The 17,563-nt window shown below is 39.4% G+C and overlaps 1 protein-coding gene across 2 annotated transcripts in view; it reads right to left on the minus strand.

The window, feature by feature from the left end:
- Positions 1–17,563, minus strand: part of NYAP2 (neuronal tyrosine-phosphorylated phosphoinositide-3-kinase adaptor 2) — a 182,707-nt gene that overhangs the window by 30,416 nt on the left and 134,728 nt on the right. For both annotated transcript variants that reach the window (XM_074962969.1, XM_074962968.1), the window contains 2 exons: positions 13,185–13,397; positions 4,572–4,675 (listed from right to left, as the gene is read on the minus strand). In XM_074962969.1, coding sequence (XP_074819070.1) covers positions 4,572–4,675; positions 13,185–13,397 — 317 coding nt within the window. The remainder of the gene's footprint in view (positions 1–4,571; positions 4,676–13,184; positions 13,398–17,563) is intronic.

Below are 17,563 nucleotides of genomic sequence, written 5' to 3' on the forward strand. Positions count from 1 at the left end.
AACCTCCTGCTTCTTTAACTGTGGTTCCCTACTGCACTAGATAATTTATAGCTGTTCTCCATCAGAGGCCAGTCTCTTACTTTGTCTCTGCCTGTTGAAGAAATATTTTTGTTTTATTCATACAGTGAGATCAAAATATCGCTTAGCACCTTATAAAGCACTTTCAGTCTTCAAAGTGCTTGACACACATTAACTAGTCAGTCATCACAACACTCCTCTGAAATATGTTAACCACCATTATTACCACAGTATACAGATGAGGAAAGTGAGGCAGAGGATTTAGGTGCTCAAGATTACACAAATAGTTAATGTCTGAGCTGGATTAGAATTTAAGAGTTCCTAGCTTTTCATCCTATGCTCTAACCACTAGACCTGTCCTCCCCACCTGGTGTAAAAAATTTCATATTATAAAGTAGGTAGGGTTTTGTGAAATGTTCAACTGCAAACGTGAACCTACCTGAAATCAGTTAATGGGTTTAGGATCTATTCCTACTCAAGAGCATCACCCAAGTCCATGAACATATGGGATAATTGGGCTAACGCAGTAGTCTGTCTCTTTTCCTATGTGTTCTTCTTTCTTGGGGCCTTTTCTGCAAAGAGCACTGGGTGGTGGTTATCCCCACCTCACACATTTAGGGTGGATGCCACGCAAAGCTCCTTACTTCTTAATCCTGAATGATCTTTGGGAAAGCCTGTTGCTGCCAATGCTATGGTGCAGTTAAGGAAAATCAGTCTCAGTACTCTAAGACAACCATAGCATAGGACTATAATACCCTCTAGTCCAGTGGTTCTCAAAGCCGGTCTGCTGCTTGTTCAGGGAAAGCCCCAGGTGGGCCGGACCGGTTTGCTTACCTGCCGCGTCCGCAGGTTCGGCCAATCGCATCTCCCACTGGCCGCGGTTCGCCGCTCCAGGCCAATGGGGGCTGCGGGAAGCGGCGCGGGCCAAGGGACAAGCGGACTGGCTTTGAGAACCACTGCACTAGTCCACAACTGATCTGACTTCCAGTGGGCTAACAGCCCCTATCCTTCTTCATACACATCTCACTTGACCCAGGGTGTTGCATACCACGGTAATATGGGAATATGACTCTAGAGTAGGGATTGAGTTGTGCCAGGGTTTACACAAAAAATCCCAGTGATGTCTGTGTACATAATATAACTGCTATCTTTCATCCTCTCCTCCTGTTTCTCACTGGAGAAGTTCAGTGGGATTTTCCTGCCGCTGCCACTTAGGGCCTGATTCTACACCATTCATGTCGGTGAGAGTTTGGCCATTGGCTTCCCTGGGAACTCAGTTAGGCTAAGGCTCCTCCTATCTATCTCCACTGCTTTCTTTTGGCTTGGCTTTTCATTTCATTCATGCAGTGGCAAGGTATTTCAATGCTGATGAGACAACACTAACCAGTGATTTTGGAGTTCTGTTTGGGTATTTGTCAAAAACAACTTTTTAAGGTACCATGCCAATGAGGTTACTCACCCTCTAGGGCTGCCATGTTTGCTGTTCTCACAGGTACCCAAACAAACACACCCATACCTAACCATCTTCCCATACAGCATTACAAATTAGCAGTGTTCAGCATGATTTTCTATTGCCCCAGGGCCTTGCTTTATCCTACATCTTCTTACACCCTCCTGTCAATTGCACTTCCTGGTGCAATCCTGCCTTCCAACTCCATCAATGTATAAGTTATACTAGTTAACAGCAGTGGATGCCTACTAACACTCTCTCCTCCCACTGTTGTCACCTCTGAATTTGGCTCATAGTCTCTAAATCTCCCTGCAATACAAGATATTTTTACTATGTCATTTTTAAAAAAAGGTTGAATGAAGTTTCTAACATGTAAAGAGTTTCATATGGAACACACCAGAGGACCGAAAAGAGATGGACTATAACTCTATAAGGCCTGATCCAAGAACCAACAGAACTGAATAGAATAATACTTTAACAAGCTTTGTATCAGAGCCACAGAAAGCAGTGGTACTATAAGTGAGGGAATGCTTGGTAATATCAGATGACAATATCTGCGACAAAGTTGTGAAGTTAATTTCCCCACTTGCGGGGTGCGATGTAATATGCAGTTAACGGCTCTTAGAAACTCTGGGCCTGATCCTTTTTTCCTTGAAGTCCATGAGAGTTTTGCCATTCAATGAGAGCAGGACTAAGCCCTCTCATTGATAATTATACCATCATAACAGAGTATTGTGGCACACCAGTGCTTTATTTTTTCCCAACTGGTCAGTTTAAAGGGAAGATTAATATGAATCGAAGCCTATTACTAGGGTAGCAGGGGTTTTTGTTTCCGGGGAGAGCCATAATACACACTATACACTACACTGTTAGCAAAATCTTCGTCTTTTAGTTACTTGAATTTTTTTCCTGTCATCTTTATTCCTTTCTTCTCTCTAGAGTGAAGTGAATCCTTTCTCCACAGTTCTAATCAACCCTGGCTGCAGCTTCTGGAAGTCTCCTTATCTCTATCATCACACCGAGTTCTGCTTTCAGGGCTTACTGTTTTTTTTTTTAAATCCGAACCGAGATACTAAAAATCCTTTATAACATTCAAGGTGCCTTTGTGACTGAGTAACCAGCAATGTGTTGCATTGGCTTTGCACCCTGATCAATCATAAATCATGTATTACATATACATCGGGCCATGCAAAAATATTCAGAAGTGCAATTGCTCTGATTTTTTTCCATAGAAGAAAGAACTCTCAACATATCATTTAATTAGCTTGTCATTGTGAGTCACCGTTAATTTGCTTATCTAAAATACCTTTTGGTAATGTGTAAGTTTTTTTAGGCATCATCTCCAACAGGACACAGAATTATAGTAGAACCTCAGAGTTACGAACATGTTGGGAATGGAGGTTGCTTGTAACTCTGAAATGTTTGTAACAAAACATTATGGCTGTTCTTTCAAAAGTTTACAACTAAACATTGACTTAATACAGCTTTGAAACTTTACTGTGCTTTTAACTCTCTGAATTTAAATGATACAGAAAGTTTCCTTCCCTTGTCAAATCCTTTTCTTAAACTTTCCCTTTATTTTTTAGTAGTTGACATTTAACACAGTACTGTACTGTAATTGCCCCCCTTTTTTTGTTGTCTCTGCTGCTGCCCGCTGGCAGACTTCCAGTTCCAAATGAGGTGTGTGGTTGACCGGTCAGTCCATAACTCTGGGGTTCGTAACTCTGAGGTTCTACTGTAATAGAACAGCTCTTACTTCAGTTAAGCAAAGTTAGAGAAGTTCAACCAATATGGACTCAGTTGTCCAAATAGAATGTTACTGGAAAATAGGCTGAGTGAATTGGCACAGCTCCATTAGCTGTGCCAATGTACACCAGCATTACAGGCGTTAGTTAGAGCAGAGCTTCTTGCAGAAACTCACAGAGCTGCAATGCAATTAAGTATGGGAATAGCAAAGGGGCCCTAAAGGGAGTTAGGCCCCTACATCTCATTGAAATCAATGAGATGTAGGGGCCTTATTCCTTTCTGATCATTTGAAAAATCACAACTAAGTAAACAGAAATAATATATATAAGTTTAAAAGAAAACCATTCAATACCAAAATGCTTCATGTTTGATGGAAGACATAAATGCAATATTTAAATGCAGTCGTTGCCCCTATTACTAATCTTTGTAGTTAGTTCTGAAGATTAGTAAAACACCTCATCACTTGTGTGCACTGAAGTGAGCAGGATCTCCACATTAGCAGACAAAACAAAGTTACATGTGCATTTGGCCATGTCTTTATTTCTCATCTCTTTTCTCCAGTTGCTAATATAGGTCTCATTTGCCGTGTTCAGATACTTAGACTTCTTTGTCAAGTGTCCGTTGGGTATTTTTGGTATTGTTGAGAAAAGTAGCTCCATTTAAAGCAAGTAGGGTTTTTTCTTAGTTTCGTTTTGAATTTTTTGCATTTTTTTTTTTACAATTTACAATAAACATAACTACAGCAGACTATTTAATAGTCCCATTAGCACTATATGGCCTTAGGTTGAAGAGAGGCTAGCTGCCATATTTAAACAAAATAACTCGCCGTGTGAGCAATTTTAAGGACAACGATAATTCACAGTGTAATACAATCATGCACCAAGCTCAAAACAAATGTAAGACTGGCACAAATATTACAGTACAACAGGGCAGAAGTTAAAAGGTATGTACAAGTCTTTTGACAAACATTGGTGCAAGTGCTTTAGACGAGACATTTAAAAGAAACACACTAAAACATAGATTAAATTTATCAAATTTTGATAAATTTTAGACAGTAAAAAAGTACACAAAACATGAAAAAAATAAAAAAACCAACCAATACATATATAGTTTCACTACATCTATATTACAGAATGAAGGAAATCAGAGACAAAAAAGATTTAAGAATTCACAGCAAAGAAATTTCTACCAGCCTTGAAGGATAGAATTTCATTGCCAGTGAGAGACACACGCACACGCACAAAAGTAAAAACAAACACAAAAAATCATTTACTGTAACAAATGACAGACACAGAGGTGAGAAACATTTGGCATGTTGCATCACATGAAGTCATTCACGATTGGCTAACGATGGTACCTGGCTGGGTTGGAGATCGCTGGCTTGCCTGAGAGGAGTGACTGATGGAGGAGGCACACCTGATGTGGATGCAGATCGACCTAATCTACAGCTTGCTTTAGGCTCTAGGAAGGGAGAGAAAAGAAGACATATGCCCAATTAATGGGATTGTTGATGTTGGTGCAGTAACTTGACACTTGAGGTGACATAGAGAACTATAGGTCCTTGTAAGTGCCATTCACCTGCCTGCCAACCTCCCCAGAACTTTCCCAAGGTATGGAATTCAGGCACATATTTCTGGACAATGTCTTGGGAAGTTGGCTGAGTCATAAATAAAAGTTGTCTTCTAGGCACTAGCCACCAGTATGGCAAGAGAGAGGCCTGGAGCTGACTTCTCCCCACACCTCGCTGTCTCAACCTCTTTAATTTCCAGTAGCATCTCTGAGGCCGAAGAGTAGAGCAATGAGCAGCGGAGATAGGAAGCACGTCCAATTTTCCTTCTGCCCTCCACTCACACACTGTGGCAGTCTCAGTGCCCAACTCTCTCACTTGCATAATGTGGCAGTGATTGGTGAGGGGTGACTGAGAGGGGTAACTTGTGGCCCAATACCCTCATTCAGCGGCTGAGTGGGATAGATAGTGGAAGAAGACAAAAAGGTGGTGAGGCTGAGGGAAGCAGAGGGAAATCACAAAGAAGACACAGTTCTTGGGGAAGTGGACAAAGGTAGGAGAGGGTGATGGGGTAGGTGGGGAAAATGGGAAGTTAGAGATTTTCCAGAATCAAGACATCATGATTTGTGATGTCATGAAGGCCACACAGAAATCTGAAAGTAGCTGACAGTGAGTCAAGGTCAGCCACAGAACACAGAGTAGAGGGAAGAAACTTCAAGTTTTAATAGCATGACACAGGCCTCAGCAATGGAGTCTGTGAAGTTGGTTGCATTGTGTTGTCTCCAGCTTGTGTGTTCCCCAAGTAGGAGTGATTAACAGAAGTGAAGGACACTATGAAACAGGAGAGAGATCTCAGGCACCTGAAAAGAATTTTGATGCAGAAGTATTTGATTTCCCTATCCTGGTTTTACCCAGAGACATTTCCTGGAAGATTTCCCACTGAGTTACAATTCAATTTACTGCAATGATCCCAGGATAAATACCGAGCTGGGAGAAATTTACCACCTAATGGTCTGTCTGCAGCTGGTTTAGAAGAACATATCTCCCTGGGAATCTGATCTGCCCATCTCTGGTTGAGAGAAATGTTGCTCCCTGAAAGAACTGCAGTGCCCATGTCTCCTCCAGGCATTGGTCTGCCTTCGTCTGGCTCAGAGGAATGTGTTTATTCTGCTTGTATGTTATATCCCTTTCAACAACCCTTTATCGGTCCTGTCTATTTAAACTGTAAACACCTCAAGGCAGGGACTGTCTCTTACTCTGTGTTTGTACACTGCACAGAACAACAGTGCCGTGATTTTATTTGGGATCCCTATGCTCTGCTGTAATACAAACAATAATGCATCTCCTTACATCTGGTTGAAAAGACGTGTCTTCTCACAGCTTATATCAGCCCAAGTTTAGCTGAAGGCACACATCTCCCCATGATGATGGTCTGTCATGTCTAGCTTTGATGTGCATCTTCTCATATATCTTATCTGCCTATGTCTGACTGAGAGACATGTGCTTTCTCATGTCTGGCTAAGAACATCTTCCCCCAGTGCCATTCTATGTATGCCGCTGGATGACCAGAACACACCTCTCCATAGCATTGGCCTTTAAGGATCTGCAGCAGCTGCTGGCTGGGTCACTTCCTCCACTTCATTTTCTGAGCAGGTCAGCAGGCCACCTTCTTTCCATTGCCACCACCCACTTTTACCCAAAAACTCCTTCTGGAGTCTCCAGGAGAGCTGGCAGCCTGCACCAATACATAGATCTGATGTTTTGCCTTTCTGAATGAGGACAGTACACTGTTCAGTTGATTAGATCTGTTCTGAGATAATTTGTTATTATACATCTGAAATCATTTATTTCTTCACACTGTCTGTGTGCAAGGCACCCGATTTTTCCTTTACTAGAATATACACTAGCAACTGGAGTTTTCCTGTTGATTTCCATGGGAGAAAAATTGGGGCTTATTTTTGTTTTGTTTATCTGTTAAGGACAGATGCTACACTGTCTCTATGTTAAACAAAATCAGATTCCCATCCAGCATTACCTTGGTTAGTATTGTTGATGTCAAAAACTCCAAGGCATTGCTTCTGAATTGTTTTTTTTTTTTTTTTTTTTTTGCGTTGAGAAAGCAGAGAAAAATGTCATAATTTCCAATTTGGATATACTTGCTGCAACGAGAGCCCATTGTTTCCCTGCCAAAGACAATCCTTTCATCTGGCATCAAAGAAATAAAATCCATCCAACTCAGATGAAATATTAGTTTCTTCTTTTATCTCCCTGGCAATATATTCAAGTGTCAGAAACTATTGCAAAGTCCAGCATGGTTCTTACTATGGGAAGTTTCCAATCAATGCTTATCTAGCTTTTTCACATCCAGAAGTTTAGGTGAATAAGAATTTCTTTTTTAAGGGACAGTTCCATTGATATCAATGGGATTATTTTTACACTGAATCAATTGGGAACATGCAACAGAAATTTTTGCTGTGACTAACTTCTTCATGCTGTGGCATGGAATGCAAATTTTTTCCCTAAATGATCCATCAGATATTGTCTGTACAGCTGACCACACCATATTCAGTGTATCCAGTGCTATGTCTTTTTTGTCCCTTGTGCACTCCTTATTCCCTGTACTTAGCTAACCAGACTTAGAGTACAATGAGCATTTTTCTTGAGTAAGAAGTTCTGAATAGGGTCCCCTAACAGCTGCAGGAGGACTCTGTGTATAATGATGCCCAGCATCCTTTCCCCTTCAGTGAATTCAGTTTCTGGGTTGTGTGTTTCAAATGACAAATTTGAACTTGTCTACAGTGCTCTGTGGCTTCATGCACATTCTGATTCTGGGAGGAAACAGACAGAGTTAGTTTGAAAACTCCCTGCTGCTGTCCCCAAGGGGGTCCCAAACTGTTTGCCAGCAAAGAGGAGGGCTGGCTTCCAGGGAAAGCATGATGGCAAACCTGAAGTGGAGACAGATCAGTGTCAAGTGCTAACATAACCTCGCTGAGCGCCAGGTGTGTCCCTAACAACAAAGCAGGAGCCAGTTTTGGCCATGACTGGAGGAATGTGTGCTTTGACATGGATCTCTGGGGTGGTAAGAACTTGGGGTTCTAAACAATTCTGTCCCAAAGGCCACATCCCATTCCAAGTGCAAAATTCCTTTCAGAGCACAGAGACAGTGGCCGTGTGACACTGCTACTAGTCACTCAACTGCTGACAGTTGATCCTGAGGATCTCCTGCTATGCTAGGGAAGTCCCAAGCATATGGATAAGTGCTTTACTAGATGGGAGCCAAAGGATGCCATGTATTTGAACAGCCATGAGATGCCTGTTGTAATCAATGGGCATCACGTGACTTGAACTCAGCAGATCATGTTGAAAATGTAGTGGGTTGTTTTCAAGATTTTATTTATGTCAAAGACAAATATTTAAAAAATATTTAGTTGCTATATTTACTGATGAAATGTTCATTGTGATAGTTTTCTCAGCTTCAAAAGCCGGTTCCTTCACATTGTGTCATGTGAAATGAAGCACACACTGAGGGCCAGACTCATTCTCAGTGAAGTCATTGAGCAGGATCTCAGTGGAACTCCACATGGACATAAGGGATCATGTTGTAGGATCAGTGTCTAAGCAGCAAACACTGATTTCCCATAAAAACATAAGGCATAGATTAACAAATGGGGGCACCTAAATTTAGGCACCTAAATCTACATTTATGCTCATTTATAAGTGACCTGATCTTCAAAGATGCTGAGCATCTGCATAGCCCGTTGTCCTCAATTAAGGGTGTATTTTTTGCTAACATAGCAGACATCTCTGTTCTGAGGCCAGAATTTTCTGAAATAATTTAGATTTGTTTTATAACAACAAGAGGCGGTTTCCTGCATTCATCCGTTACACAACTGTTCTGCAGGATGTTTATTTCTGGGTTTGATCAGAAGAGATCTCTTTTATGCATCCCAAGGAGTCATCATTCTGCCTATCCTAATCTTAATTTAAAAAAAAATTCTCTGGCTGTCACACTAGAAACGCTTCCTATCCTGCTGCAGTCTCTCCTTTGCACATGAAAATAGAAGTTGCTTATGCATTATTGCTGCCAAGAAGCACATCTTGAATTAAACAATAAGACATGACAAGATGTATATCCTATGCAAAAAAATTGAACATGCACATTTTAAAACAAATTTCATCTATTATTGTTATACTGACGTAACCTCACTGGTCTCCTAATAAATATAAATAATCTGTAATATAACTGGAAATGATCGAATACTGTATAGGAAGAAATCATTTGATATTTTTCTTTTTTAAAAATATTTGACATGAGACTGCCGTCAGGAGGCATTCAGTGTTGAAACTTAAGAGCAGTGCATTTAAAAAGAAACATTTGTATACCATACATGATAAACCTCTGGAACTCAGTGTTACTAGATATCATTGAGGGTAATATCTTGGTAGAATTCAGAAACAGGATTAGACATTTATACAGAGCTAAAAAGAACACCTGCAGCTACATAGATTTAAAAAAAAAATTTGATGGGGTATAAACCCTTACATTTCAGGGCATATACCAACCACTAACTCCTGGGGACAAGGAAGAAACATCCCATATTGGCAGGTTATTCTATAATAGTCCATTGCAGGTTTCTTGCAGCTTCCTGTGAAGCAGCTGGCACTGGCCAAAGTCAGATACAGGACACTGGACCAGATGGATGATTAATCTGATCTGATATGGCAATTCCTATGGTCTGAATATGCATATATGCCATAAAATGGTGAAGTGCTTATGTGTAAAGGGTCACAATCTGAAGATTTTTTTTATATGCATGTACCTTCTCCACAGCTTACTGGGTCTCCTTTGTATTCTATCCAAAAATATACTTCCTTCTATAGGGGTAGGCACGTGCCTATACACTGTCATCTAGGAAGGAGTGATAGAACTGTGTATTATGAACACAGATTTGTTTATACAAGCAAACTTTTATTTTCAACTGCATATGCATCTCTGCATCCCGGGGTGATCTTTCAGCAGGACTTTAATGGAGCACAGACCGCCAGTTTAAAGCTACCCTCACCTGGAGAATGCTACTGCCTGCCATTCCCCTGGGGATGAATCCTCCTTGGATGAAGCAGGCATAGGTTGGGACAGTTTGCCTCCTGCGCCATGATAGCAGGGATGAATCAGGCCCTATATCTCTTCGGCCTCCCAAGGGGCTTTTTTGTGTGTGTCAATGTTTCTCCCATAGCGCTTGAGGTTAACAGTTGATTGTACTTTGAAATCCTAACCACAAACTCTGATTAAGTACAGTATACTCATTCCTTTCCCGATCATCTGCAGAGTATTCAGCCTGAATGCTAAATGTGTTGGCTGAGCTTCTAATAGATGGCGATTATAAAACAACGCCCCTCCGCCCAACAACCAGTTCTATAAACTGTTTAAAATGCAATGTAGAAATGCTTCTCTCTCGCAGCAGGTGGTAATGCAAAATGCTACAGAGTAGCAATAAGAGAGCAACATTCCAGAAAATGTTCTTCAAAACTCCTGGAGTTAAATTACATGTGCCTCCCATTTTGTAAACCTCCTGTGACTTTGCCCTGAAATTGCAAGGACATGTTTTGAATGCTGGTGTGCGTAAAAGATCATTGACAGTGCTTTTCAAATGGAGCTCTCTGGGAGAAACGGTATCATGCAGATAGGGTGCAAATGTCCCTGAGAAATTATCTGATAGATGAGAGAATGATCCAGTGCTGTGAAAATTGTTATTCAGATGGAATTAGTGACCTAAGGTAATTTAAACTTTGTGTGCCCACCAAAAGGGCCCATGATCTTTTCTGGAGAGGCCTGAGCTCTGATTCCAACCTTACTAGCACCAGTGTAGATCAGGAGTAACCACCGAAATAGTCAGTGGCGTTACACTGTGTAAAACTGTTATAAACACAATTGGAATCAGGCCCCAGAACAAGTTAATCTGGGTCCCAGATTCCCAGCACAGTTCTAACAGTACATACAATAAATCACATTGACTTGATAACGTACCTGTACCTATCCAGATAAATCTAAACCTTAATTTTTGTTTTTCATTGTACTGTAATTCTAGTTTGTTTGCAACAGTTGCAATCCACAAGGACAGTGTGCAGCACTGGGAATGAAATGCCACAATGAGGAAAAGTCAATTATGTATTGGTGCAAGAGCTATGGATCCCATCCAGGGAAAAATGTATATGGCTCACCGGGGTACGCAACTCAAAGGAATTGTAGTAAATAATACATTTGAAAAAACCACAAAGATACTCTTTGGGGGGAAGAAAGAGGCTTAATTCAGCCAATAAAATATTTGTATAATACTAACAATTGCACTTGCCATCTGAGGCTTTGATGGTCTTTGTAGTAAAAGACAAGACACAGCCACAGGTAGCTTACTGTAAGGCCTGATCTGACACCCATTGAAGTCTAGAGAGCTATGCTGATTTAGGACTGGAGCCGGTGAGTGTTTTGCATGATTTAACTGTGAGATGAATGAAGTCCCCCACAGCAGCCTCTGCGTAAGGGCTGGATGGAAGTGAAATATTTTGTTTATGCTTTATTCATATTGAGGGATGGACAGAGACTGGGTCCCTCTGATTAATTTTCCTTTTTCTTGGTTCTGATCAATATTATTGTCTAGCATGACTAAAGAGTTTGGTATGTACCGTGGGTTTGAGTCTGTGCTGTCCTGGCATTCTGAGCTGGTAGAATCTTTCACTGGTGTAAATGATACCAAAATGTGCAGGACAAAGTCCCTTGAGTTTATCTAAAACATTCACAGGTTCTAACCCTATAAAGGTAAACTTTTCTCTTACTCACTTTGCTGCACCCTCTGTAGCTTACTCCCAGCCTCTCAACTCCTCCTCCCTCCTTCCTGTTTCCTGTCCTTTCAGACTCCCAACAGCCAGTGCTCCCAATTCTAATAATTACAAGCAACATCTAAACACCACACCACTCCTAAGATCTAATCCTGCAAACCCTTACTCACCCGAGTAATAAATAGGTACATTAAAAAAAATCCTAATAAATAAAAAAAATAGCTAAATACTTTGCCAAGTATACTTTGCCAATTTACACTGATGAGGGGTATGCAGGATTGGATCTATAAAGAAGACATTTTTTTCCCTACCAGAAGAAATATTCTGCAGAATGTAGTGCAGAGTAACTACAGAAATCTATAATGGAAAAAGTGAGTGAAAGATTGCTGCAAACCTTTTGTCATCTTGGCAAAGTTTGTACAGTTCTACTGAGTCCTTGTTGTCAGAGCAACAAGCAAGACTTCTCGTCTCTGGGAAGCAAGACTTCTTTTATCCCACGCTGAAGTAGTGTTTTAAGTGAGAAGAGATCTCATACTTCTATTGTTATGACAGTATGTAGACACCAATGTCTGCTACCATTCACTCAGAAACATCTCTTCTGCAGAAATGGTTTATTGTTTATCAGTTTCGGTATGAGACACCGTCCACAGTCTTTACTCTTGTAGAAGATTGTTACTGAGATTACTGAACTATTTATGTCAATTGTTATGAAAGTGGATATTTCTGGCAAACAAACAGGCCACGAAACTTCTTTTTTAGTGATCTGTCACATTTTAAAAAAGTAACACTGCATTGATTATTCATAGTGTTATACATGTGCCAGCTATAGTCAGCTTAGATAGACATTTTACAAAATATAGGCTGTTTTTTTATTTCAATGGATTATATCAAGTCACTATATACATTTATATATATATAAATGTATATAATAGTTAATGTGATTAATAACACTGATGAATACTAATATTGACTTCTGAAATCTATAGTGAGTTTTGGACTGATTTACATGTAAGCATAAAAGAGTGGACCTCTTGTTTTCATCTGTTGTGTATATCAATATGACAGTTTTGTTTATGCTACAGCATGTTCTACTCATTATCTTATGTGACATCTGAATTTATTACGGTCCCTCTATGAAGTGAAATCTGGAGGATTATTAGCCACAGTGTCCCTCAAAATTATGTGTAATTTACAAATTTTGTTCAAATATTTGAATGGTACAATTTTATTCTTGGTCATTAGCTACTAAGGACCTAATCCTGCCTAAATAGAGACAACAGCTACAGGGAATATAAAGCCTGAACCTGAAAGGTGCTAATGGACAGATTTTTAAAGATATTTGGGTGCCCAAAGATGCAGATAAGTGCCTAATGGGATTTTCCAAAGCATCTAGGTACCTAATTCCCATTGATTTCAATAAGAATTTAGCACAATAGATGAAAAGCTGATTTCAGTGGAAGTTAATCACCTACATGCATCTTTTGGCAACTAAATACCTTTAAAAAGCTGGCGCTAAGTGCCCTCAACTTCCAATTTCTTTAGCTCAGCTCCTTGCAGGATTGGGCCCTATATTTGTAATGGTATCATGAGATTTCTTTCCTTGCTCTGCTTGTGAAACAAACTCCCACATACCTGAGCTGTTGTTTCCTGCCAACATTGTTGGACTAACAGAGGATCTTCCCAGTCTACTGGACACAACTGGTGGTCCTGGTGTTCCATCCCATTCCTGAGCTTTTATTGGCTCCCTGGAGGAAGTTGTCCCATGGTGACCTCCTCTCTCTTTGTTTTCCAACTTTGGTAGTGGTTCCGTACTGTGGCTCCTGATCTTCAACTCATCTAGTGGTTCTACAAAATATACAAAGTCCACATTCCATTATCTAGTGCATTTTAATTAAATTCATACCATGGTATTCTTTAACAGACTAGTATAAAAAGCGATCATCCTTAATTATCCCTCTGGTTGAGTTATGACCACCACAATCAGAGAGATGGGTAAAACTGGCAGTTTTTAATTCACTTGTTTTTGTTGAACTACAATATTTTATGAAAATACTTATTGTGGAAAAAATTATGCCCCCATCAAAGCTCTTTAAATTATATTTTTAAAATTAACATTTAGGAAATTACCTTGAATTCTTTACGGCTGTCTTGTCCCTGCAAACTGGTCCTTCTAGAACTCTCTCTCTCTTTCTATGCAAGTTGTTTCCTAAGGTTTTGTATTGTTCAGCTGATGGGCTTGTGACTCCCAGGAGCATTAATGGAAGCTACATACAATCTATCGTGCCTGACTAATTTAAGTATTTCTAGTATGCCAGTAGCATAATCTATGGGATAAATTCTGCTTATACAACTCACTTGAATAATCCCTCTGACGTCAAATTAGTGGCTGCTCCATTTGCAAGCACAAGAGTTGTTGCGGAGTGGAGAAGGCAGACAAATGGGAGAGCAGGTGTCCCCAGTGATGCCAGGGTTTTAGCAGCTTTTTCCATCCCTAGTAACTATCTATTCTGTCCAGAGCCCCTTCTTGCTCCTCCCCCATTTCTTCTATGACGGGCCCATCAACAGGGTGGGGCATTGTATTTCAAAACTAACTCACCTTCAATGGAATTAACAGATAGTTTCCATTTCTATTTTCTATGGTCTATGAATGAATTGTATCAAAAACATGAACAGGGGAAGCATTTAAGAGAGACTTAAAATCACAACAGTTAATTACTATTTGATCCACTTATGCAAAGCCTGCTGATCTATTTTTTTCTTATTTGATGAAAAATTCCCTCTGGAATATGCTTCAGGTATTCTTATGGCATATTCCTGATTTATAAACATTCGGGATTATAATGGAAATGCTGGCCCTTTTGAACTTCAGCATCGCTGTGTGGAGTACTATAGGGTAAATACAGTTTTAACTATCTATATAATTTGGAGGAGAAGAGAGAGAGAGAGATTTACACAATGCCTACACACAACTATACACAAAATTGTTTATTGTACCTTGAACAAAGATACCCGGTTAGATTTTGGGTCCCTTAATATTTTAATCTGTTGATTAACTTGTTTATGAGAAAATAACATTTTCTTTGTAAAATCCCTCAAGAAAACATTAATGAGAAGACAAATTTATCATTTCTAATGAGCAGGTATGCTGTACATTATGGAATCATTAAGATACTGTATGAATTACTGTCGGTTTATAAACTTGCTACTGAAAACAGAAGGGAGTATAAGGATTTTAACAATGTTTCTGACAGGAACATTTTTTCATCCCCAAGCGTTAAGGTCTTAGGTCACAGTAACAAAAAAGCAATAGAATATCACAAAACAATTCCAAGCTGACGATTCACATAAAGAATATTTAGAGTAATCACAAAAGCACTATAATCTCAAAATCTAACAACTATTTACTGCCCTTCCTTGAACTTTTGGACTGCCTACTTTAATAGAGAAATATCATAAGCGGGAAGGCCCCTGCTTTGTAACCCAAAAGGCTACATAGGGAGAGCATTGAAGAATAGTTTGCATCCATATTACATGACACAGGCTTTTCAGGGACTTTCAGCATGGAATGTCTGCCACCAAGCCTTGTTTATGCATTCTTAGAGAGGCAGGGTAATGCAAGGAGCTATGTCGAGAAATATAATAACACAGGGATTTATTCATTTAACATTTACACATAATTATAGCAGAAATATATCTATAAACTAATAACATGCGATTCCTGTAAATGCCATGTTACTGGGAAAGTGGAAGAGGAGAACAAATATCAGAAATTCGATGGAAATATAAACCAAAGGCACTGAATAAGGGTCGAGTCCTGGGAGGAGCTGACTGCCTTCTTCAAAGTTCTGAGTGCCTATTTTCCAATAAAACCAACAGAAATTGAGAGGGGCACATGTAATCTCATAGATTCAGGTCCTAACTAATAGTAAATGTGCACATTGAAGTTATGGAAAGAACGTATGTAACTTTACCTAAACTCCTTCATCTTATTGCAGCATTCAAAAGAACTAATTCACCATATCTTTCAATAGCTACTGTAAATGCTTTGATTATTTTAGTGAGAGCCTTTTATATTTGTGACTTCTTATTGCTGATTGAATACAACCACTTGAAATTTCACACACTGACAAAGTCATCCCTTAGTTACAGAAGAAGCACTCCAGTTGCATGTGGAACAATGGGGATCAAAAACACTTCAGTTCACTTTACAGAGCAGCATTTGTACTTATTACTTGATGCAAATGATTTTTCTGAATGTCACCTCTTATTTCTATTAGCTGAATCAAATGGCAGCAATTTTCTGCAAACAAACTGAGCTGTGGAAATACTCAAAGGCAATTTAAAACAGACTGATTAAGCAATGAGACCCAACAGGCAATCAATTTTGCATGATGTTATAAAGTACTCTGACAAAAGAGTGAAAAGAGGTGCAATGCAATGCTCTGATCCTGCAAACTTACTACTGTGCATAATACTAAAAACCATGAGCAGCCTTAGTGAAATCACTTGCTTCAGTGGCACCACATCTGGTCATAAACATTATAGATAGCAGTGTTTTCAGAGTCAGGCTCTTTCTGTTAATTTGGAGACAGCGTAAACGGTCATTCACTTCAGTAGGAGCTATAGTAGTTTATACCAGCTAAAATCTGCCCTGGAATGTCTTAGGGCTGAACAGTCCTAAAGTTGATCTGCATTAGTTAGTCTTTGTTAGTCAGCACTAAGGAAAAGTGTTTTATATATTCGGAATGCTATGAGGAGGAAAATAGGACCATCTCCTCAGCTGGTATTAAACAGTGTAGCTGCTGTGGAATTGGTAGAGCTATGTCAATTTACCCCAGCTGAAGATCTGGTCTCAGTTTATTTCTTAAGATTTTGTAGAAAATCAGTTTTCACTTGTCAGCCTAGATTTCATATATTTCCACTCCCCATCCTTTCCTGGGGAGCTTCAGCTCTGAGGTTATCTAAAAATTAATAAATCCTAAAAATGAAAAGCAGATTGGATCAGACTATAATCTCATGCAGCCCATTATAGGCCCCAAACATTGTTATTGGATGATACTTATCAGTAACACTGATGCAAAGTCAGAAAAACAATATGCTGATATTTTCCATGGCCTTCTGGAATATTTGATTTCACCTGGTTTTGTAATATGTCAAGAACAATAAAGTATATGGCAAAATTAATTTTCAGTCACCTCATCTTGAAGATGGCCCTACTTTACTTAAATGACAAGAGGGAATAATTTCAGCTTCAGAATTTTACTTATATATTATTAATAATATATATATTTACTTCAAATTTAAGACCAAAGGAATTCTTATGTCATATTCTGATTTATAATCATACAGGATTATAATGGATATATATATTATTCCCTCAAATCCCATGTTTTTGTAAATTCACCATAATACTTCCTGTTACATCTGAAGAATGACTAATTTTAACTGGTCCAATGAAGGTTTGAGAGGGGCAGAATGCTCCCCTCCCAGGCCATGGAACATAACTGGAACCATTCTGTGGTCACTATGACAGCTCTACAGTTATCTGGGCTGTCTCATGCCGTCTACCATTCTACACTACTCTACGCTACTGCAAATGGAACTCCATGGACCACAGCTCAGTGGCCCTTACACTAGTTAAAAACTTACTCATTGTTTTATATAAACGCCTCAGGCACTGATCCTGCAATGTATACTGTGTGAGAAGAAAGCTGCACACATGTGGAGCCATGGTGAAGTACCCATATTGAGATAACCTTATTATTTATCGAAGGCGAAACACATGCTTTTATGGGTGGTTGATAATTTTAGCTGGGACAAGCCAAGACTTAAAGGAATAGTTGTGCAATCCTGCAAAAGCTGTGGAAGGACTTCAGTGCTCAATGTACCCATATTGACAGTAGGTAACATATACTCTACAGAGGGCTCATCACTTATTATTTAAAAGACACAAAATAATGCAAATTGGATTTAAGATATACTATGCTGTTATTATCTCATTCAGATGGCTG

The sequence above is a fragment of the Natator depressus genome, chromosome 9 (assembly GCF_965152275.1).
Source record: "Natator depressus isolate rNatDep1 chromosome 9, rNatDep2.hap1, whole genome shotgun sequence".
NCBI lineage: Eukaryota > Metazoa > Chordata > Testudines > Cheloniidae > Natator > Natator depressus.